This window comes from Penicillium vulpinum, assembly GCF_028829585.1.
Source record: "Penicillium vulpinum strain IBT 29486 chromosome Unknown utg000003l_segment0_segment0, whole genome shotgun sequence".
NCBI classification, from domain to species: Eukaryota; Fungi; Ascomycota; class Eurotiomycetes; order Eurotiales; family Aspergillaceae; genus Penicillium; species Penicillium vulpinum.
In genome coordinates this window covers 783589-806711 of record NW_026643243.1, presented here as the reverse complement: position 1 = coordinate 806711, position 23123 = coordinate 783589, and the positions used below count along the sequence as shown (strand labels likewise).

General features: G+C 47.5%; 8 protein-coding genes across 8 annotated transcripts; 5 read left to right on the top strand and 3 right to left on the bottom strand.

The window, feature by feature from the left end:
- Positions 1–252: 252 nt before the first annotated feature.
- N7479_005410 (uncharacterized protein) lies at positions 253–1308 on the top strand (the record flags this gene model as incomplete). Its single annotated transcript, XM_057253107.1, has 1 exon — positions 253–1308. The coding sequence occupies one exon, from the start codon at positions 253–255 to the stop codon at positions 1306–1308; it is 1056 nt and encodes a 351-aa protein (XP_057106969.1).
- A 274-nt stretch (positions 1309–1582) lies between these two features.
- On the bottom strand, positions 1583–3679 carry N7479_005409 (WD40 repeat domain-containing protein; the record flags this gene model as incomplete). Its single annotated transcript, XM_057253106.1, has 3 exons — positions 1583–1814; positions 1875–3537; positions 3640–3679. The coding sequence occupies 3 exons, from the start codon at positions 3677–3679 to the stop codon at positions 1583–1585; spliced, it is 1935 nt and encodes a 644-aa protein (XP_057106968.1).
- A 2379-nt stretch (positions 3680–6058) lies between these two features.
- Positions 6059–10575, top strand: N7479_005408 (uncharacterized protein; the record flags this gene model as incomplete). Its single annotated transcript, XM_057253105.1, has 5 exons — positions 6059–6412; positions 6489–6757; positions 6978–9001; positions 9058–9151; positions 9213–10575. 5 exons carry the CDS (start codon positions 6059–6061, stop codon positions 10573–10575), a joined length of 4104 nt encoding a protein of 1367 aa, XP_057106967.1.
- Positions 10576–11007: 432 nt separating this feature from the next.
- N7479_005407 (C2H2-type zinc finger protein) lies at positions 11008–13847 on the bottom strand (the record flags this gene model as incomplete). The annotated part of the gene is made up of 5 exons (XM_057253104.1): positions 11008–11225; positions 11281–12792; positions 12846–13130; positions 13267–13680; positions 13733–13847. 5 exons carry the CDS (start codon positions 13845–13847, stop codon positions 11008–11010), a joined length of 2544 nt encoding a protein of 847 aa, XP_057106966.1.
- A 304-nt stretch (positions 13848–14151) lies between these two features.
- On the top strand, positions 14152–15050 carry N7479_005406 (SDR family NAD(P)-dependent oxidoreductase; the record flags this gene model as incomplete). The annotated part of the gene is made up of 3 exons (XM_057253103.1): positions 14152–14194; positions 14250–14705; positions 14755–15050. The coding sequence occupies 3 exons, from the start codon at positions 14152–14154 to the stop codon at positions 15048–15050; spliced, it is 795 nt and encodes a 264-aa protein (XP_057106965.1).
- A 71-nt stretch (positions 15051–15121) lies between these two features.
- Positions 15122–16833, bottom strand: N7479_005405 (putative amidase; the record flags this gene model as incomplete). Its single annotated transcript, XM_057253102.1, has 3 exons — positions 15122–16071; positions 16101–16753; positions 16805–16833. The coding sequence occupies 3 exons, from the start codon at positions 16831–16833 to the stop codon at positions 15122–15124; spliced, it is 1632 nt and encodes a 543-aa protein (XP_057106964.1).
- Positions 16834–17251: 418 nt separating this feature from the next.
- Positions 17252–18335, top strand: N7479_005404 (polysaccharide deacetylase family protein; the record flags this gene model as incomplete). Its single annotated transcript, XM_057253101.1, has 4 exons — positions 17252–17357; positions 17409–17685; positions 17744–18148; positions 18197–18335. The coding sequence occupies 4 exons, from the start codon at positions 17252–17254 to the stop codon at positions 18333–18335; spliced, it is 927 nt and encodes a 308-aa protein (XP_057106963.1).
- Positions 18336–21919: 3584 nt separating this feature from the next.
- Positions 21920–22465, top strand: N7479_005403 (uncharacterized protein; the record flags this gene model as incomplete). Its single annotated transcript, XM_057253100.1, has 1 exon — positions 21920–22465. One exon carries the CDS (start codon positions 21920–21922, stop codon positions 22463–22465), a length of 546 nt encoding a protein of 181 aa, XP_057106962.1.
- Between the last annotated feature and the right edge of the window lie 658 nt (positions 22466–23123).

Sequence of the window (23123 nt, the reverse complement as noted above, 5' to 3'; positions counted from 1 at the left end):
AATCTCCGGCTAAAAATAACTGTCTAAGCTAACAACATGTAAAGTAACATTGCCAAGGCTGGGCTTATCGATAGTCGCGTGGACAACGTAAACAAACCTGATGTCATGAAACAGGTCTAACAATGAGACCTGTTTGGAGATTAACAGACCAAGGCTATTATATCTTGAACATCCAGGGGACATGCATGTCTGAAATTTAAATTTTGTCTATAACATTCTCACTATCCGACCCATGCAGCCTCCCTTGCGGCCATGGTTCTTTTAACGTCCTCCAGTGTTTCGGCCATTCTGTCGATGGGAGTGATCTGCATATTCACCATATTGTTATTTTTCTCTGGATATGTGTTACAGCAGCAATCTGTCAAGAACATTCAGCATGCTTTGAAGCCCCAAGAAGCCGCCCAAATGGCCAGACACAAAACAAGCCCCGCATTCCAAAAGCCACTAAAACGAGGTCTATCAGACACCGACTATGGGGCTGATGAAGATACACCAATTGGAAGTCAGCGCAACTACGATGCATCTGGAAACTATGCCTATCTCCAAATGCTATCTGAGCCAGATCCATCAGACATCTGCTCCGCAATTCTTTTCTTCAAACAACTCTCCACAAATGGGACGGCTGTCCAGGACCGCCTCTTCATATATCCAGAGCAATGGGACAGAATGTCAGCCAAGAAATTGGGCCAATCAGCCGCAAAAGCCCTATCAATATTACGTGCCGCCAGTGCAAAATATAATATATGGCTCCTCCCAATCGACATGTCAGCAGCCACAGCTGCAGGCTACTCAACAACAAACAGCAAGCTGCTTCACCTAGGGCAAATCCAATTCATGCAGTACGATAGCGTCCTCTATGTTCAAACGCCCGGTCTATTATTAGACACAGGCAAGCTGGATGATATGCTCTTGGATCGGCCCCTGCCCCTCCGTCACGACAAGAATCGCCCAGAGTCGTATAACAATGAGGCGTGGATTCCTATGCCTCTTCGTGCGAACCGTGAGGCGGATCTCCCACCTGTCTATCTCATTACTGTCAATAATATCGAGAATGGGCATATTGAGGCAAGGACTCATGTTCCCAATGTTGCATTGCCCGGCTTTGGGGGTCTTGTGGTTGGGGCTCAGAGAGCTGCTAAAGTGGCGACATTGGCAGATGCCGACCAGCCTGGCTATGTCTATTTCGATAACGATCGGGATGGACGTGTTAAGTGGGCTAACAATCCCTATTTTGGAACTTGGCGATCTCAGCAAGCTGAAGTTTGTGAGGGGCTGGACTTTGACGAAATCATTCATGATGAGCAATGATCTTTCGAACTTTTCTTTTATGGGACATGACCATGTCACGTTGTAAATATGGACGGGAACTGGCGTTAGTGTTTGTTATGTGCATCCATGTAGATATTTTTACATGGCAATCGTTTCAATTTCAGGGTTTGGGCTTTTGGGTACAAATATTTATTGTCTGTTTAAATTCAATTGTATAAATTTCTTGCAAGATTTCAAGTCATGATATTCGTAAATTACTTGCCACCATGGTACATACATTATGCTTTTGCGTGTCCAACATTTACAGATTTCCCTATTGTGGTACGCCGATCTCGTAACCAAGGAGGACTTCAGTGGTATTTCCTTCCCAGCCTCGGTTACCACTGGTGGAGATCATGTAACGGCATGCATTGTCGACATACAATTGAGAGATAGTTCCAGTGCGATGACCAGGAATGATCAGGAACGGAACTGGCGAATGGCGAGAAGTCTGGTCGCCCTGCTCATTTTGCAGATCATAAAGACGAAGGATATCGTGAGAGGCACTGTGGTTAAGAAAGGTCAGAAATCTTTTTTTCTGCGTTGCTCAGTGGACATTTACTCACCAGACAAGATGACGCCCATTGGGCATAGCCTTGAGTGCGGTCACTGGCCCACTCCCCTGTGGGAATTTGAATGTTCGTTCAGCATTTCTCAAACCCTTGTGCAGACTGTATTCTTCGACAGTGCCATTTCGGCGTCCGGCATAGATATAATTTCCATCCGGAGACCAACAGGCATTCATACACCATGGAGGAGAATTATAGGGGGTGATACGAGCAATAGGATCAGGCTGCCGCCGGTCCCAGACTCGGATTGTTCCATCGATTGAGGCAGCAAGGAACGTGTTATCAGTTGTCACACCTTGCTCTTCTTGCACATTTTGTGAGAAGTCTGCGGCTGATGGAGGGGTCTCTAGATCCTCTGCTTTAGGGAGTCCATTGACAACCGGTTGCACTGGACCAGTCGGAATGTCCTCATCGTTCATTTCCATTTTCTGAGCCGGCACGTCTGTATGGACATTTGTTTGCGGCGACAATGCATTGTGGGTGCTTTGTGCGCCTGCATCGTCTGGCTGGGTAGGCATTTCATCGTCAGCTTCTCCTGGAGCATCAGCATCCTGCATGACACCATTGGCTACGGCGCGGCTAAACTCATCATCCTCGTCTACCCCAAATACCCCAGCAGATGGCTCACCACCATCCGCAGCTCCACCGTCCGCATCACCGAATAATGAGTCCGTTCCGCCAAAGAGTGAATCTGCCGGGGATCCCGCCTGCGGGTTCTCTGGCGGGCCTTCGTCTTCATTGTCGTGAGAGGTATCCATAAAGTTGAAGTTATCTGTACTAGGGGCAGCGTAATTTGATGCATAGGTTCCATTGGTCTGCTGCGGTTCGATTGTGTCCTTGGGGACCGGAAGGCTGGACTCTGGCCGAATTTGCAAAGCAGATATTTGTCCGCCGCTGCCACCAAAAGCTCGTCTAGCTTTGCCAGTATTCAGATCCCAGTCGAAGACCCGTTTATCCCAGCCCCCGGAGAGCAATGATTCCTCATCTGATGTGAGACTCAGCGCAGACACTGCTGAGGTATGTTGTCGCAGAAGCGCGATTTCCTTGCCTTCATCGTGGCGCAGAGTTTGCAGACGAATTGCCCCAGATTCTAACCCGGAGAGTAACCACAATCCTTCGCTATGGCTGGCCAAAGAGTACACCGGTGACAGGTGGCTACCATCCATGTTCTCCCAGTATGTCATCAGCACTCCAGCTTTCACCACACTATCCACGAAGGGATGCCTTTGCGCCACGGTCAGCATGAGTTTGCTGTTTATTGAGTCCGCCCAGTTGAACTTCCGCACGAATCCATCCGCTCCACCGGTGAAAACCCAACGCATATCCGCTGTCGCTGTAATGGCATTGATCGAAGTGGCATGCGGCGCGGCGGTGGTTGGGACCACATCGTATGTTCGGGCTGTGAGGCATTCGGGGCGCACACTTGGGTGGTAAATTGAGAACGGTTCAATCACGGAGCTGCCGCCATTTCCATTCGTGTTTTGTTGCATGCCCGGGCCCTCCGACGCCTGACTCGCATTCGAGGGGCTATCAGCATCTTGATCCCCATCCCCGTCTTGGTCATTTTCATTATCGCCATCGCCATCATCAACGTCGCGCATAGTGTCGTCCATATCGTTGTCGTTGTCGTTCTCGTTATCGGAGCTTCCGTCCTGGGAGCCTGGGAAATCGCGGTGGTAATTAGCAAGGTTGAGATGGATCAGCCAACGGGTTATTGGAGTGGATCATTGGAGTGGGACATTGGAACAAAGAGTTGCCATACCTCCCATGTCACGGTCCTCTTCTTCCTCTGGTGAACCCATGATTGCTGGGCGCTCTTGTGGCAGTCCGAGTTGTGGGGATAGCTATCGTGTGCGCACGGGAATTGAAGCAGGGGATTGAGAAGTTCCGAACAAAGAGCTCCTGCACAACGGAAATAAGACGAATAACAGTGAGATCGGAAATATGCTCCAGCTTCGGAGTCCAACGTACAAAGTAGTCGCGCGTTACGTCGCGGCTTAAAATGGACCGATATCCGATATGGATCCGGTGTTCGGCGGACCAATGAGCGTCAAGGGCTTCAAGCTGTATACTACTACCTACCACAACGTACCCTATCAGATCAATTGTTATATTCCAGTACATCCATCTATGGATGGATTTATTTTTGTTTTTATCTTACATCTGATATGATGGCAAATCTGCTGCCAAAAATGGCTATTTTGGAAGTTGAGTGTCTCTTTTTACTGAACGCCATGTACGCAGGATATGCTTTGACCCTAAGTAGTGATACTTGGGTCCTAATAATATCCCTCTCCTTTATAATGATTGGTCCGTGACATTTATGATCATATACGTCCGTATGAGTGATCGATTGAAACTATAGATCAGGTAGGAAACTTCATACGGCAGTAAGGAAAACTACTATGCGAATTATTCCCCAAGTGTTGGCAAGCTAGTATAACCAGAATTCTAGTCTAGGGGTATTACTCCGTACTTTGATATGCTTCTATTGATATCATATGCCACCGCCGTATCAACTATGTAGTGTTATAGCTCCTAGGGCGCGCCCCAAGGCGAGGGGTCAATGCACCAATCTCAATCTGACTACAAATTACCATTAAATGTGTCAACCCCCCTTAAATCTTTCTTTACCCTGGACTCTTCATTTTGAATCAGGCTTCCGTATAATTAAGTGGCAGAATGAGCGCCCAAGATGTAGCTCTTGGGACGGTGGAAGTTCTCGAGAACATACTTCTCCACCTTGATCTACAGTCCATCTTGACATCTGCCCAACGTGTGTGCCACCCATGGCAAGATTTGATTTCCACATCGCCTTCACTTCAGAAACATCTCTTTTTCCGGCCTGACTGGCATCGAAAGGATAAACAACCCAACCCACTGTTAGCCAGCACATTTCCGGCCTGGTTTTCCGATCTTCCCACGTTCAAGCAACAGTGCAAAGACGATAGCATTAAAATTGGCCGCCATGGCATAAACTCCAGCTGGGACCTTGATCAACCCTCCCAATATGCTTCTTTCATGGGAAAGAATGCCAGCTGGCGTCGTATGCTGGTTCAACAACCCCCGATCGTCGGTATTGCTTTCTTCATAGTAAAAGAGTCTCGAGGCGGCAAATGGCTCACAGGGCCGTATACCAGCCCCCCCAATAACTCAGTTTCAAACTCTTTGGCTGTATCGGATCCGCTCCGGATGAACCAGTTTGTCCAGATCCCTAGGACAGGTGGGATCTTCGGAGAAGGGGGGATTCTGTGGGTCAACGAGGACCATCAAATCCCATCCAAATTTCAGAATTATCCATTCCGTGATAAGGATATAAAGATCCTCAAGGAGGCACTAGAAGAATGTGAAATGATCGTATTTCAATGGGAAGTGGTACAATGTGTACCTAGGCGGAACAGAGCTCAAATATACAAGAACAAATTCTTTTTTCCTGAGGAGGTTGGAGTTGAAGATGATGGGGACAGGGGCACTCCTATTCGATCTGATAAACGATTGCGTTGTTAGAATTTGATATAGGGGAATTGACAAGCTTGCTAGGGTGTTATCCATATATGTATTGTTAATATAGAATATTCGTAACATGTAGGTTTGACTACCTATGTAGGTATATCAATATAATCTTACCTCATTAGGTACATATATGACACGGTAAATGCATCGAAATGTATTGCAATGCAATAATATTCAATGAGTACACATATATGTACATAGATACATACATTATAAGTGATAAGTAGTGGAATATCGGATACAGCAAACATTCGACATGATTTGCTTCTTATCCTTCTTCGATCAACTTCTTTCCGGACGAATTCGGGCACTTACCACTCGCAACTCACTTATTTTCCCAAACATTGATCACTTTTCGTCTGATTTCGCCCAATTTTGTCCGCCTGACGCAAATTCTGCCTTCCGTTTTACCTTCGACGTTTTATGCTGTTTTTCTTTCTTCCACAGTTTTGCATCCCACACACGCGTTCCACTTTCATTTCTGAGACATATTCACCCGTTTCAAGACTACTACTTAAAGGTAGAACATTAGCAGGTGACTGTTTCAAGGGATAACATCCCTATTGGAACTGGGGTCATCGATTGCAGAAAAGTGTCTTGGTGAGGTTAATCGAAGCTCTACTCGAACCTACGTGTATGGTCTAATCCCACAAACTCTCTAGGCAATCATGTCCCAGTTTAACTTCCAGTATCCCCGGCCCAGGGAGCAGGTTAGGTCTGTTAATCCAGATATCCGTCAGTATTTTGACTCAGATCTTCCGATCTATGGTCCTTGGAAACCTTGGCAGACCAAGCCAGAACTTCCTTCCAGCGAAGAAATCCTTGGAACAGATGTGCCGGGAGACATTATTGCTCTTAGCCCCAATCGTATTTCGGGACCTTGGGTCTCCAAGGAGGAATATCTAGAGGTCCATTATGCATTGCTCCGAGAAGACTCAGTTGCACCACTCCGAGATGCTGTCGCTCAGGTTCGCGACGATCCTTTTATGTTCGATACTCCAGACGTCTCTATCTATGAAAAGGTAAATACTCCACTGCCATTGGCCTTTCTAGATTTGGCCTTTACAGATTACTGATTCATCTTCTTTTACATCACAGGTCTTCATTGTCGGTGTTACCCTAGCACGCTCTGGTTTGGCATTGCACATCCAATTCTCTACTCGTCGTGCGCGCAAAAATATTGGCTGGACATACTCTAACCGCCTTAATCCTGGAACGATCGTTGCCCTGACCCCCAAACGCGACGCATTCAAGAAAAAATGTGTTGTCGCCGTCGTGGCCTGTCGGCTGCTCGAAGGGGTCGAGAAAGACCCTCCTGAGATTGATATCTTCTTAGCCTCGCCCAGCGATATTGAGATTGATCCACAGTGAGTAATACCAAAACCCTGTAAACCTGCAAGATATGAATGCTGACTATTATATCTTCAATGCTACTAGACAAGAATGGATCATGGTTGAGGCTCGAGCAGGATATTTTGAGGCAAATAGATACACCTTGACCGCACTGCAAAAGCTGTCAAAGGAAAGGTCAGGCTACAAATCAATATTCCAAGACTCTTATTAAATTCATCATCTAACCCTATCTAGTTTCCCATTCAACGAACAAATCTGCCGCTTGGCGCAAGACATTGACACACCGGAATACATCAACGCCACACCATGCATGGACTTCACAGCATTGTCCGAAGTTTCTACACTTGATATCACCAGAAAGTACGACATCCTCGAGCGATGGCCCTCCGATCCAATGGGGAAGCTAGATGCATCCCAATGGTCAGCTCTGAACAGAATGTTAACTAAAAAGCTGGCCATTATTCAGGGTCCTCCTGGAACAGGAAAGACCTTTACCTCCGTCGCTGCTCTCAAGATGATGCTCTCAAACAAGGGTCCAAATAATCCTCCTGTTATTATCGCTGCTCAAACGAACCATGCTCTCGATCAACTGATCAAGCATATCTCGGTGTTTGAGAAGAACTTCGTCCGACTGGGTGGAAGAACTAACGATCCTGAAATTCGCAAGCGCACTACCTATGAGGTCAGACAAAACCAGGGCTTGTTGAAAATTGAGGGAGGTCTAATGACTCCAATGAGAAAGAAACAGGATAAACTAGCAGCTGAGATTGGGAAGCTCCTAGAGCCACTTGCACCGTCAAACAAGAACAAGCCCCTCGAGATATCTCTGTTTCTAGAGCACGGGCTTTTGAGCCAAAAGCAGGTTGATTCCTTGCAGGGAATCGCAAGTAAATGGCGGCGCAATAGCCCTGCAAACACTGATCCTTTCAGGGCTTGGCTTGCAGGCTCCGTAAGGGAATTCGATTCCAAATACCACGGTAACTTCGGATACAGTGATGATGATATTGACCTGGAATACGAGCAACTGAAGGAGATCGAAGTTGTCCATGGAAGATACGAAGATGACTGGTCCACTTTTCAAACCCGCTTTTTCCCATTGTCGCCTGGTCTTCGCAACGCCAGCAAGGCCACACTCTCTCGTGCAATGGTTGAAAAACTGCTGAAAGAGCAGGACCTTTGTAACATTTCTGGTAAATATCGCGGTGATATTTATGGCTGGCTCCGCGAGGAGCTCATTGGGATCCTAGGAGAACATCTGCGTGACTACGCTCAAACTTACCAAGATTGCTCTGCCAATTTCCAAATCGGCAGATTTGAGCGAGACTACTACATTCTCCAGGAGGCGAGTATTATTGGCATGACCACCACTGGTTTGAGCAAGTACAGAGGACTGGTCTCGAGCCTGAATCCCCGAGTCATCTTGATCGAGGAGGCAGCAGAAGTTCTCGAGGCTCCAATTGCCGTCGCTTGCCTTCCATCACTTCAGCATCTCATTCTTGTTGGTGATCACCTGCAGCTCAAGGGTCAATGTGCCGACCATGAACTGTGTGGCCACCCTTTCTACCTCGATGTCTCCATGTTTGAGCGTCTGATGATAAACAAAGTGCCATTTGCCATGCTTCAAGAACAAAGACGAATGGTACCAGAAATCAGAAAGCTGGTGGCCCCTATTTATGGGGATCGTCTTCGTGACCATCCCTCTGTTGTGGACCACCCTTTGGTTCCTGGGATGGGGAATAAACGATCTTTTTTCTTTGACCACACCGCGCATGAAAGCAGCGATAGTCTGTCATCCAAGGTGAATGATTTTGAGGCATCAATGGTGATTAATTTTCTTGCCTATCTTGTGATGAACAAAGTCCCAACAGCCAGTATCAGTGTCCTGACGTTCTACAATGGCCAAAAGAAGTTGCTCATGCGAAAGAAATCACAAAATCCCAACATAAGCCACTCATACATCAATATTTTGACCGTCGACTCATACCAAGGAGAAGAGAACGATATCATTCTCCTCTCGCTTGTTCGATCCAATGATCATCGAGGTATCGGCTTTCTCCAACAAGACAACAGAGTCTGTGTTGCCTTGTCCCGCGCTAAATACGGTCTGTACATATTTGGGAACGCACAATGTGTCAGCGAACATAGTGGTTTCTGGTATGCCGTTACCGAAGCGATGTCCGAAAATAAGGAAGACCCCCGTATTGGTCCGGTCTTGCCTCTGTATTGCACAAGACACAACCAGGAAACCCTCATCAGAAGTAAGTCTTCGCCACGTCCAGCAATACCAATGAGAAAAACTAATTGTTTCGTCTAGCTCTCAAGGACTGGAATAGTATCAGCGACGGCTGCAACAAGCCTTGTGGTAAGGATTTGCCATGTGGACACCCATGTCCCCGCAAATGCCACGGGTAAGTTTCAAAGATAACGACAACTCCCATGCGTTCAAATACTGATATCTTGTGTCATTAGTTCTGAACATGATTGGGTGTCTTGCAAACAGCGCTGCCGTGAAATTCGCGAATGCTGCAACACGACCTGCATTTGTGTATGCTCTCCACCACATACTCATGATTGTGACTGCGATGTGGGCAAGGGAACCAAGACCCAGGTCTTTGATGCCAAATCCAACTGTGATGATCTCAGCGATGAGGTTCAACGTGACCAAATGACCGATCCCGTCACCCGAGCTGAAGCCCCTTCCCCTGACTCCGATGCAAACGAACATGCAATGCGGGTTGGCGAGAGTTTGTCTGGATGGCAGGCATTTGACGAGCGTGTGCGCCGATGGCGGGAATTTTCACAGGGTGGCGCTATGTTGGATGATATTCGTCGGGCTAGGCTTAGTAGGGAGAATCCTTGGAAATATGATACGCCAGTCGAGGGGAATAAGCCAGTCAAGCTGAATGAGCCAGTCAAGCAGAATGTCCCTGCTCCGGTCGCAGGAGGTCCGGTCAACCTCGATCATTCTCGTCAGGCTCGGCCCCCTATTAGAGGGAAACGTCCCCGAAAAACTGATAGGCCACTCAAGCAGAAAGCTCCTACTCCGGTAGAAGAAGATCTGATCGACTTCCAGGATTCTCATCAGGCTAAACTCCCTATTAGGGAAAAACGTCTTCGGGAAGCTGATACGACGTCGGTCAAGCAGAATTTCCCTGCACCGGTGGAAGGAGAGCTGATCAGCTTTGAAGATTGTCGTCAGCTCCTTGTTAAGGGGAAACATCTCCGGAATGATACTACATCAGTCGAGCAAAATGCCGCTGGTCCGGTTGAGGAAGACCCAATCGAGCAAAGTGCCGCTGGTTCAGTTGAAGGAAACCTGATCAACATCGATGAGCATCGTCAGGCTGGGCTCATAGCCAAAGGGAAGTGCCCTCAGAAAGATACTACACCAGTCGAGCAGAACGCGGCGGCTCGCGTCGAAGGAGATCTAATTCAGCACAATGCCCCTGGTCCGATCGAAGGAAATCTGATCAATTTCGACGACGATGATGATTGCCAGGCTGAAGGTCCGCGTACAGTGGAAGACCTGCCTACTACCCAGACCAAGGAAGACGTGGCTACATATGACGGAGCTAGTGATGGTCTAGCCGAAGCTATGGGTGTAGTAGTAGACACACTTACTACTCCGCTCGAAGAAACCCTGATAACATTCGAAGATGGTGACTACTGCAAGGCTGGAGATAAGAGTCAGCAGGGAGATCTGCTTTCTGCTACGGTTGAGAATGACGATCTTTTGGCCTGCAGTTTCGGTCTAGTTGACCACTTGCTCACTTCTATGGTCAACGAAGTTCTGATCTCTCCCGTGGAGGGAGACCTGATCGAGCTCTCCTAGATCGGTAGCAGAGGTCACTTTGCTGGTCTTTGATTTTGCTCGGGTTACTGGTGAGCTCAGTGGTGGAACTGGGACATTAGTGGCATAATGGGATTCGGGAACGAGATCTGAATGGACACAGAAAAATGGAAAAGCACAAAAAAAGGGGATGTGACATGTCAGTTCATACTCTTGAATCAAAGGTTAGTGGTTGTAGTCCAATGACAGTCAGTTAATATTACTCTCTCGACTCAATTGTAGATGCTCAATATTTAGATATCTGTTATATTTTCATTTGAGATTACTCACTTGGGATATTTGGGAATGCAGTTCCAAAAAATATTCTAAGGCTCCTAGAGAATTTAAAGTCATCGACCAGGATCATGAGATCATGAACACATACATTATTTTTTAAGCTTCAATATATACAAGCCCAAAGACATGATATCAACATCAAATCATAGTCATATACTCTTCCAAGCTTTGTCCAAGAACGTTAATAAACGGCCACTGAGTATTCGTCCCAAACAACCTAGCCCACAGCTTGAGAACAGCCAACCCCAAAGAAGCCGGTTCCAGATCTGACGGCGCCTCACCATCAACCCTATCAATAGACGAATAAGCCTCTTCGATAATACAGCGTGTCCAGCGTAGAATGCGTTTTTCGTTTTCTACGGGATTGTTAGATGATAAACTACACATCCAGCAGACAGGGCTTGGACATACCACTCAAGGACTGATCCGGTCCCGCCTCAGCAATAGTAAACAGCCATTTACTCAGCAATACTGCACATTCAATACTAGCCAGAGAGTGTCGCACGCTCCAGAAGAAGGCTTGGCTGCGAGCAATGTGGTCTATGCCTAGACGCACGGGAATACTAAGGGCATGAGCGGCATATATGAGTGCCGGAATGAGACGGTAGCTTCGTTCTGGGCGTGGAGAGCGACGGAGGGCAGTGGCTATTATTGTTGGGTCGCGGGTTTCGAGACGGCGATGGGGACCGAGATTTAGAGATAGGCGGACGTAGGCGAGTCCTAGGAATGCACTGGAGGTGAATGGGATTGGGCCGTTTGCGTTGTGTGGGTCTAGACTGGATTCTGGGGCTTGTTGCCATACGGAAGTCCAGGAGCGCAAAGCTCGTCTATAATTTGAAGGGTTAGAGATGGGTTTGGGGGTGATTTGTGGGTAGGGGACTTGCTCTAGTTTATTCAGTTCCTCCGTTGGGAGGGTCGTGGAGTGGTTGCCGTTTGGTAATGATAGCTCGCTCACAAGGTGGATTCGTTGCAGGAGTCCGTGCAAGAGGATATAATTACCCAGTGGAGCCGGGATAGGGTCTAGTGGTATTGCTGATCGAGACTTTTGCAAGAGGAGAGTCAATGCATCTTGGAAGAATAGCTGCTGGGGACCTCGTTCCCGCTGGGCTGCTTCCCATTCCGCAACAGTGCTAGCGGTCCATTCGATGGTAGAACATGGAAGGCGCAGGTGTATCTCATTGCTGCGCAAAGATGGATAAGCATTATATGCGATGCTGTGAACATGGATAAAGCAAAACGCAATTAACTTCGTGCGTCGTACGGATTCTTGGTCCGCCCAGTCGTACCAGTCAAGGGGAGCGCGTGGATCGGAGCGTGTTGTATCTTCTGTCAGGCCAGCCTCGCGGAGATGGCGAACCAACAAGCCCTGAAGGTGGAATGCTTCTTGTACCAGTCTGGCACATTCCCACGTGGCGTAGCCCATAAGAATGAGTAGACAGCGAGTGATTTCGATCTGCTTCCAAGCAGAAGTTCTTTCCACTGCTACCTGTGGCTGTGTGAGGGATTGATCTCCAAAATTGGAATAAGGAGATATCCCCAATGGTACTTGAGAGGCTGGATTGTAGCTTGGCTTAGCTGGGAAACGGGGTTCTCTGGACATCCGCTCAAATAAAACTGCCTTGGAAACGTGGAATATTCTTTCTGCGTTGCGGTGCTCAAATCTATACTGAGCCCCGATCGTCATTATAGCAAGCACCACCTCGGGGGCATGCTCATTGATATGAAAAGTTGGGATGTGCATAAACGGAAGGTGTGGGTGGAATCCTTCAAAATAGGAAGTGAGGTACCGAGTCAATGTGTGACGAGACGGCAGTACGAAATCCGGAATGACATTACGAAATTCTTCGAGAGATGCCGCAAGCCGAAACCTTTGGTCTTCAGTGACATTGAATCGCGACGGCCTCTTCGCATTTTGGGGCGGTTCTATAATTCTGTGAGTAATCTACAAAAGCATAGCAACAGAAGGTGTTATATACCAGAATCGGACAGAGTCCCTAGACTTTGGTCGCCCCTCGGCACAGATGGAAGCCATGATCTGAATGGCGAGTCTCCCCGAGAACCTTCTCCACTTCGTCGTGACCGCTCATGATGCTCTTGGGTCTGTCGACCCGTTTCTCTTATATCTTCCAAGTGAACCTCTTGTGTCTGAGATGTTTCGCCTTCGCTGGGAACCCATTCCCCCGGTAAGCCAATTGAATCCAAGAAATGGGTGAATTCTTGGAAATGATTCAGATCTTCGGGCAAGTATGGCATCGGTTGTGCTGTTTTTGTGTCAGATCAATAAATTTCCAAGCATGGAGCTGAAAGCAACGAATCACCCCGAAAGCGAACAAGGGCATTGCATATTGCATGGTATATTGGGAAGTATATACTTGAGCAACTATAAAAAAAACGCACCTGTAGGTCGGTAATCACCTGGGAGAAGCAACTGGGCAGCTTGAAGCATATCCGGATCATGCACCATACCCGTATGAGGATCGATGGCTGAGTTTGGAGCTCCCGCAGTAGCAGCAGGAAGCATGCCGACATTGTGGTTCTGGTCTAAATAAGGCGTAGTCTGTGCCCCAGCCCATTGGTGCACTGCCGATGATCCTGCAAGGGGTCCCACGGGTACGGAGCTAGTTGGTGTATCATATTGGGGCGGGATCGATGCAGGGTGATGCACTGGCTGGAAATCGGGCTTCGTCGTTGGCTCGGGCGGCGTCGGTGATGTCAGGCCATCTTGATGTGAGATGCGCGTGTGACGCTTCAACAGATCCCTTCTAGTAAATGCTGCCCCACAAAAGCAAATGAACGGCTTTTCTTTGGTGTCTTGTTTGGCAAGTTAGCATTGGCTGCGGGGTTTTCCTCGGAAATTACTTACGGGTGCGAATGTGTCGCTCTAAATGTTCGGTACGTCGGAAACTTCGCCCGCAGTGTACACAGATACGCGCCCTTCCTCCACGAGCACCCTTGTGCGGCTGGGGTGATGGGGACATTGAAACATTGGGGGGGGTATGGGGAACGAACTGGTTTGGAGAATCACAGCCTGGGGGTTGAATGAGTGGATGTCGAGGTGGGAGATTTGACCCCAACTGCTCCAAATCGGGGCCCGCCGGGACCTTTCGGCCCGCGATAAGCGATAAAGGTGGGGTACATTTGGAGATGCTTGGGAGACCTCGGGACCACCGGGGGTACCGCCGGAAGTACCACCGGGAGTATAGAACTTGCATTATTCAAATTCAGATAAATTTTGACCATTCTAGTTTTCTTTTTATCTAAATGGCTCAACCACTCCTCAATATGTTTCCTGGTGTTGCAGTAGTCACTGGTGCAGGCGGAACTGGTACGACAAGCACCCCGCAATATCAACACTAGTATGGAGTACTAACATACAATAGGAATCGGCGCTGCAACCACAAAAGCCTTTGCTGCAGCTGGGTGTACAAAAATTGCTATTACAGATCTCAATGAAAAGTCCCTGCAACAAGTGGCGGATTTAATCATATCAACATATCCCAAAGTACAACTGTTGGCCAAGGCCGGCAACGTGGCAGACGACCAATTCGCAGATTCATTCATCGATGCAGTTGTACAAGAATTTGGACGAGTAGACTATGCCGTCAATTGTGCTGGTATAATTGGCAAAACTCTACGCTCGGCAGAGACATCACTGGAAGAATTCGACCGCATCAATAACGTCAACTACCGAGGCTGCTGGCTCTCATCTCGCGCAGAGCTTAGGCAGATGGTAACACAAAGTGCACTTCCTAGCCATGACACCAGTCGTCCACCTCAGCGTGGTGCTGTGGTAAATGTTGCCAGCCAACTTGGCATTGTCGGCCGGCCGGGCGCTCGTAAGTGTTGCCTTTATATCTATCAAACATGGTATTGACTATGTGATAGCTGCATATTGTGCATCCAAGTCTGCTGTCATTGGAATGACACGTTCGGATGCGATCGATTATTCCACAGATGGGATTCGAGTCAACTGTGTCTGCCCTGGTGTTATTGAAACGCCACTAGTAATGGAGAAGCCCGAGATCCGTAACGACATTATACCAGCAGTGGAAACTGCGCCGATGAAGAGGATGGGTCAGCCGGCAGAGGTTGCTGATGCAATTCTTTTCCTGTGTTCAACACAGGCATCGTTTGTACAGGGTCATGCTATGGTGGTTGATGGTGGATATATAACGGTGTAGCTATATCTTGATATTGCAGGATATAGCGAGCACGATTTAAATTCTTCGATGAAACAGATGTTAATTGGTGTCTAGTTCTTATCTGTAGAGTAATGCATCTTCTTCCAGTCAAAATGAGTCTCCCAAACATGCCCAGCCCGCAGGATCTTCTCTTCCTGCCACAATCCACCAACAATCTGCATCCCAACTGGCAGCATAACCTGGCTATCTCCCCTTGCGGGAGCAAACCCGACGGGTATGGATAGTGCCGGGTGACCCGTCACATTGAAGATGGCAGTGTTTATCATGAGACCCATACTAGGCTTGAGGGAATCGAGCGGGAGTTCCCGCTTTCCATGTCGAGGGGCAACGACCGGCGTTGTAGGCATTACCAGGATATCATACTTCTCAAACAGCGCTTCGTACTTGTCACTGAGGAGTCGACCGATATTGGCAGTCTTGCCATAGAGATTAGGGAATTTTTGCATCAAATAGAGACCGTTGATTATAACGTTCTTTGTTGACGGGAATGCCCTCTGGAAACCATCATCAGTCCATGGAAGTCGTGCACGTTCCATCTCAGTCATGTAAAGGCCTCTTCGGCCTGTGCTCTGGCCCAAAAGAGTCTGCGCCCCGGCAATTCGCTGCTGGATAGTCCAGATGGCGGGGCCTTGCATATGCTCAGGAAGAGATATTTCCTCGATTGTTGCACCGAGATCTTTAAATTTCTGGGCTGCAGTCAGTACTGCGCCCTTAACACATGGGTCTACTGCGCTGTGCTCAAATCCTTCAACAAGAATACCGACCTTGAAGCCGTCGAGTGTGTTCGGATTCTGCTGAAGAGCCTCTGCGAATCTGGTAGAGCCTGGCTTCAAACTACCGACAGCCCGATCATCGATGTCATCATAGCCACTAATAACATCTAAGCACACTGCAGTCTCAAATGTTGTCCGGGATAGTGGGCCAGCGTGGTCATTCATGGCATCGCCGCTAGCAATCCCAGTGAAGGGAACGCGTCCATAGCTGGGTTTGAGCCCAACGCCTACAAGCAGGTTAGTCCGCGATACATACGTAAACCCTCAAGGAAGAGAGACATCTTACATCCACAAAACGAAGCGGGAACGCGTATACTGCCTCCCTGGTCACCCCCAATCGTAATATCCACTATACCAGCAGCGACCAGCGCTGCACCGCCAGAGGTACTCCCGCCCGCCGAATAACCTTTGGCATGCGGGTTCTCCACCGTACCCTGGGCACTGGTGTACGAAGAAGTGGAGTGGCACATATTTTCACAAGTCGACGTGCCATGGATATCAGCGCCGGCCTCAAGCAACCGTGTTACAACCGTCGCATCCGTAGTTGGCGTCCAAGAAGGAATGATATCACTCCCCAGAAGTTGCGGCACGCCTGCAACCGCAATTACATCTTTCAAACTAACAGATTTACCTGTCAGTGGCCCGCCTTGGGGATTACCCTGGATGAGAAATCGGTGTGCCCAGGCTTGCCCGAGAACCTGTTCTTTTTCACTTGGTCGACGCACATTCTCCCGTGGATACTTAGTTTGATCAGAAACTGGCTGATAGTCTGGCAAGGCGGCTAAACTTTCGGCACAGTCGTGGACTGCTGCAAGAAGGGTTTGGAAATCTTGCGCTTCAGCTGGGTCGATAGTTAGCCCAAATGGTTTGAGGAGGGCTTGTGCATCGCCCGGCTTGACAGGGTTGCTCCTATAAAAACTGTCATTATATGTTGCAATAACTGAATATCGAAACACACACTCTGAAATACTCGTGAAAAGGACCGACATTATCACTCTATAAAACCGTTAGATATGCCCCAGATATCTTCCTCGGGGAATGTCACAGTTTATGAGAAATCCCCGTTGTTGTTGTACCTCATTTATAATCCTTCGGTTCTCCAACGATGTATATATATTGGAGTCCATCAAACTGGGTCTCATTGTCTACTCTGGAGACAATGACGGCTTACCCCAACCTAACAGACCCCAATTTTGTTGGAGATATCTTAGCATTGTGGAGGGAGTTCACAAGAACAGAGATAACGGTCATGCGGGATCGTATCTCTGCGGGCCAGTAGGAAATGTGCCAGACGGGTGAAAAGCATATCCTCCCCGCATTCACTGGGAATTGTTTAAAACCCCACTCTCCAAGTTTGAACAGCAATTGATCATCCGTTTGAACAGCAATTGATTATTCAATCCAACAATGGCACCAAAGCGAGTTCTAATTACCTATGGCGTGGATGTTGATGCTGTAGCAGGTTGGCTAGGCTCGTATGGTGGAGAGGACTCCACAAACGACATCAGCAGGGGTAGGTTGGAGTATCCTCTTTCTGGAATTTCGCTCTCTAATTATCATATAGGATATTGGGCAGGGACAGTTGGAACCCGACGGTTGTTGAAGATGTTCAAGAAATATGATATCAAGACAACGTGGTTCATCCCTGGCCACTCCCTCGAGACTTTCCCGGAGGACATGGCCGCAGTTCGCGACGCGGGCCACGAGATCGGCCTGCATGGATATTCCCACGAGAACCCAACATCCATGACTCTAGAGCAGCAGCGTGATGTGCTCGACAAAACATATCGGATGTTGACGGAATTTGTTGGAAAGCCTCCCCGAGGAAGTGTGGCACCCTGGTACGATTGTGTTTGGTTTGAAATTCATAAATGGGGCTCATTGCTAATTACAAAATAGGTGGGAAACTAGCAAAGAAGGAGCCCAGCTCCTCCTCGACTATGGCATCGAGTATGACCACAGCATGAGCCACGAGGACTGCCAGGCTTACTACCTCCGAACAGGCGACAGCTGGACTAAGATCGATTATAAGCAGAAGGCTGAGACTTGGATGAAGCCTCTCGAGCATGGACCCCAGACAGGCATTGTTGAAATCCCGTCCAACTGGTACATTGATGATCTACCGCCGATGATGTTCATCAAGAGTGCGCCCAACAGTCATGGCTTTGTGAACCCCCGGGACGTGGAGGATATCTGGCGCGACCATTTTGACTACTTCTATCGCGAGTATGATGAGTTTATCTTCCCGATTACTATCCACCCGGATGTTTCGGGAAGACCCCATGTGCTGTTGATGCATGAAAGGTATGCTGTGATGATAACGTTGCGCGGAGTATAACTGACGCTCGATAGGCTTATTGAACATTTTAAAAAGCACGAGGGTGTTGAATTTGTAACGATGGAGCAGGTTTGCGATGACTTCAAAAAGAAGAACGCTCCTCCGCCTGGGGCCCTGATGCCTGCGAAGGCTGGTTCAATGTTGGAGAAGTGAACAGATATAATGTGCAGTATACTATACTATAACGTATTCCACTACCGAGTGGGCCACCACTACCGAGTGGGCCACCCCATCTAACCTACCAATTTTAAATACATTTATCTCAACCATAACGCCATTAAATTAATTGAACTAACTAAGTGGTCTATCTGGACATGTTTCTCTTCTATACCCTGGCAATCTATATATTCCACACCCCCGGGGGGCCGCGTACGTGGCTGAATAGCCGATTCTCTAGGTATACCGGGGCCGGGGAGAGGTGCTTCAGTTGCTTCCTGTTGCTGCATAATTAATGCAGAGGCTTCTTGAACTGAAAGGCCTTCTTCGGTGGGTATCTGCCTTCGAGATCGAGTACGCTTTTGCTTCTGCTTCTCGTTGGCGGCGCGTAATTCCTTGTTTTCTTTGGCGAGTAAGATAGTACCTTGTATTGTAAGACGGAAGCCTTTCACAAGCTGGTTTAATGCACGATCTAACGGGCTAGGCGGGCTTCGAGATCTTGTACGAAGTAAAGCTTTGATTGATGAAGCCTAACGACGTAGATCTTTCTCTGTAAAAGGGGTTTTTGGTGTAAAATTCCGGCTTGATTCACTACCCCGGCTAGCTGGGGGGGTTGGAGTTCGAAGCCGAATATTGAGCTTTGAAATCACTCTCTCCGGTAAAAAGGGGACTAAACCGGCTGCTCCGAAGCTATTTTTAATAGTCTCCGATTTGAAGGCTTCAATTCGTGCGAGGGGGTATACTTCGAGGAAGTCAAGCTTGTCAATATGGTTGATCCCGTTCCGTATTTTGGTTTCAACTATCCGACCGTACGATCGTTTTAATACCGCAAAACAGCCAATATCCAGAGGTTGTAAAAGATAAGATGAATGTGCTGGTATACAGATTGGTATTACCTTATTTTGCTCACAAATTTCGTCAAATTTAGGCGTTAAATGACTTCCGTGGCCGTTAAGTACTAGAAGCCGATACCCCCCCTTCGTACGCGAAGAAGTACTAGGAATAAAGAGCTTTTCTAGCTAACGGAGTCCAATTTCATCAGAGGTCCAGCCGTTAGGGCTTACTTCGAAACGCTAGTTCTCCGGAAGGCCTTCGAACCATGATTTAAGAAAGACTTTGCCTTTAAAAATCACACACAGAGGGAGGGCCCAACCCGAAGCATTCGTACACTCAATTGTAGTCACCTATTCACGATTTCCAGGTTGTAAAACTCCTCTTCGACTAGGTAAATCACTTCTCGTAATAACCTTTATAGTTGAAATCACTCCTATAGCGAAACCAGTCTTATCGAAGTTATAGATATCGTCGGGATCGATTCCAAATTGAAGGATTGTCTTTTGAACCAGATTAAACCACCCTTAAATGATTTTTGGGTCTTCGTATTTCGCACGCTCGTAGTTATACCGTTTTGAGAATCGGGAGGAGAGGAGAGGATACCGTTGTACGAATTTCGTAACCCAGTTTTCGCCGACCGAAGGAACCGGGGTAGTTCCACGCTTTTGAAGAAGAAGATCCGCCATTTCTCGTACTATAGAGTGCCGGGGGGCCCCTCCACGAGAATCTATAGAGAGTATCCATTTTTGAAGAGATTCCTCCTCGAGTTCTGTTAATATATGACTATTGGCGCGTGTTTCAGGACGAAAGGTATCACCAGCGAGGCGGCGTTATAAGGTAGAGCGGGGGACTTCGAAACGGCGCGCCACTTCACGAATTGAAGAGATTTCTTGATTCTTAAAAGCCTGGATAGCTAGTAAGATCCTACCCTCTTGCTCTATTAAATTTCTAGAGCGTTGAGAGCGAATTGGTGGCATAGTGGGTGGTTGAAGAAGAACGGGTTAAATTAATTGACGCGTTTTGGATAGGTGGCCCACTCGGTAGTGGTGGCCCACTCGGTAGTGGAATACGTTAATGGCTTCTTAATTGGACCGCAAAATGGTATCTACCCGGGTTAATTTTATATGCCTTTTGTGGTCAAGCACCTTTTAAACCTTGGGCAAATCAATACCGCGGACTAACCCATCAATGGTTATCGCCGCCAAGATAGAACGACCAGGTGAAGATCTATCTCCACGTCTTTATTGGCAGGGATGTCTACCCCAACACAGGTACTATATCCTACATAGATACCCCAACTATGTATACCCCAAATCAAGTGCTATCCAACCATCCAATCAGACTTCATCGTGGACAACAGGTCGATAAGTTATAAGTATTCTATTCAGGACGAGCTGTATGAGTATGATTGGAGTGCCTAGGATTCTCAATTCCCTGTTGCTGCATTCTATCTCACCGCCATATTCTCGTTTATCAGGACAAATCACGCAAGTTCTTGCAGATCGAGTGGTCCACGTAGCTTGGAAGTGTATACATATGTGGCCGTCTTTAGTATTGAGCGTATATGCTACATCTCTTATAGACATTGCACATTTAACAAAGAATAAGAATAGCTAGCCGCTTTAAGCATGTGACATTATGGTGTCATACTCTTGTTAGATATTCTTCTTAGATGTCTTTCTAGGTGTCTTTTTAAATATTTTCCTTTCCTCTCTCGGTTTTATAGCTAGATGGTAGAAAATAGAAAAAGTGAGATAAAAAAGCAGAAAAATCCATAAACTGTACAGTCGACTTTTTCCACGTATGATAGTCCTTGATTGGCAAGAACACAGACTACACCAAGCCTTCGGCGATCCTAACCTCCAGCAGGGATCATGAATTGCGTGCTGTTAAACCGGTCATATACGGCGTTATGCGGTCAGACCATGATCTAAGCAAGGGCCGGAATGCCATTCCCCAAGAAAACATGGGAAAACTGACGTGGAGCTATTCATATCAGCCAGGCTATGGGATTGTATTGAAGAATAATTTCATGCATTCTTTAACTTGCAATAGTATCAATTAACTCCAGTACAAAATCCTTACACCAGCAATCTTGGAAGGTTATTTGAACTACGATGTTGCACCACAGGCACAGGAGCATTGTCTTGGCGTTTTCTTTTTGTCTTGGCACTGGTGGGAAGCTTGTGCTTTTGTGCCACTAGCACTTTCCTCATACCAAACTCCGTGCTCGATATTCTCGGAGTTATTAGAGGATTATTGGAGAGATTAATTTGATTCGGCTGTAGTATCCATGAATTACTCATGGCTTTGTTCGGGTCGGCAAAAATTGCTTTCGAACTGATTTTAACTGAGGGGAAGATACACGGGTGCATGATGCTATAATCTATTGGCCAGGACTATATAGTTCTAGTATTGATCGGATATATGAGGAGCGAAAGATAAGAGTCTGGACTTTTATACCTAATACATAAAGAATACCAAATACTAGATACTACACTAAATACTAAACAAGCTACGGAACTATATAGGTAATGAATGTATCATAAACTCCCTCTGATGTCTTATGCACGCGACCCTCCGAATGCGACTCCACGTGCTCCTCTTCCTAGCTATTCTTTTTATTCTTGACCTTCTCTCTTCCTCTCTCCTCTCTTACTCCTATTCTATATATAATCATATCCCCCAGAGCTAAAAAGCGTGTCGATCTTATCAAATCCCCACCCATCCGTTATCACCATATCAAGATGGCCGGCAAACTTGCCCTGGTCTTCATATTGATGCACTTAATCCACGCCCTGACCCTTCCTACTCCCTACGAAAACACCATCGCATCGAACTCCCTTGCATCGGCCAATACGCTCAACAAGCGATACTACTTCCCGGAAACCCTCCCCGATCAAGATGAGCTCGAAGCCATGTTGAAGGAGACCGCCATGCGCGAAGCAGGCTTCGTCCCCTCGTCAAACCCTCCTTCCAAGCTGCAGCCCGAATCAAAGCATAAAATAATGGAGACGGAGACCGAGACCGAGCTTCAGCTATCACTTCCGAATCCGGATCCTGCGATCGGCACGGATGCAGCGGTAAAACAGGATAGATACGCACACCAAAACACAAAGCCGAAGAAGTCCAAGTCCAAGTCTCATTCTCATTCCCATCTGAAAGACTCTATCGTGGACGCATTCGAATCAGACGACTACCCAATTTACTGGCCGCCGTTTGGATTCTTCGTTATCTCGGCTGCGATTGTGTGCTTCTTTACCATACTAAGGGGGATCCGCGCGAAAAAGTGAGAGTGAGACATGTGGCTGTTGGATTAAAACTTTCTTGTTGAGAAGCTTATCTTACTCCGTTTCTTTCTTTTTTTCTTGCTTCTCTACGACGAGAAGCCATCAATTCTACCAGGGCTATGTGATTTCCCCTGGGTTATTCATATTCAGCCCTGGAAGCTCTGTCTCTACCCTTTCTCCACTCGGTCGGAGGCTTGTTTGATTACTGTGGGACTTGCATCGGTCCCACTGAATCGACTCCATCCCTGATATGGGATTGCGATGATTCAATGGACATTGAGAATGACAGGGAAATGCTAGCTCTGGAATCAGGGCTCCGGTGTATATCCGGAATGACACGGTCGATCCTGCGTGATGGCTGAAATATCGTGATCAAACTGGAATCACCTTTCCGTCCCAACTCGCGACACGCAACTCGCGACAAGCATTGGGGATGTCACTTGAGTGGAGGAGATATCGAAGATGACATGTTTATGCGGGCGGAATGAAATCCTAGGCACTTCGTGTTTGGAACTTGCTAGTAAAGAAGCAGATTGGGCAATGAAGATGGGCTTGCATGTTCAGGTTGAAGACCTTCCATTCTGTTCTTTGGGATTATCTCCAAATGCAGTGTTTTCTCGGATCTAAGTGCCACTGTAGGCTCATTTGTTCTGGATACAAA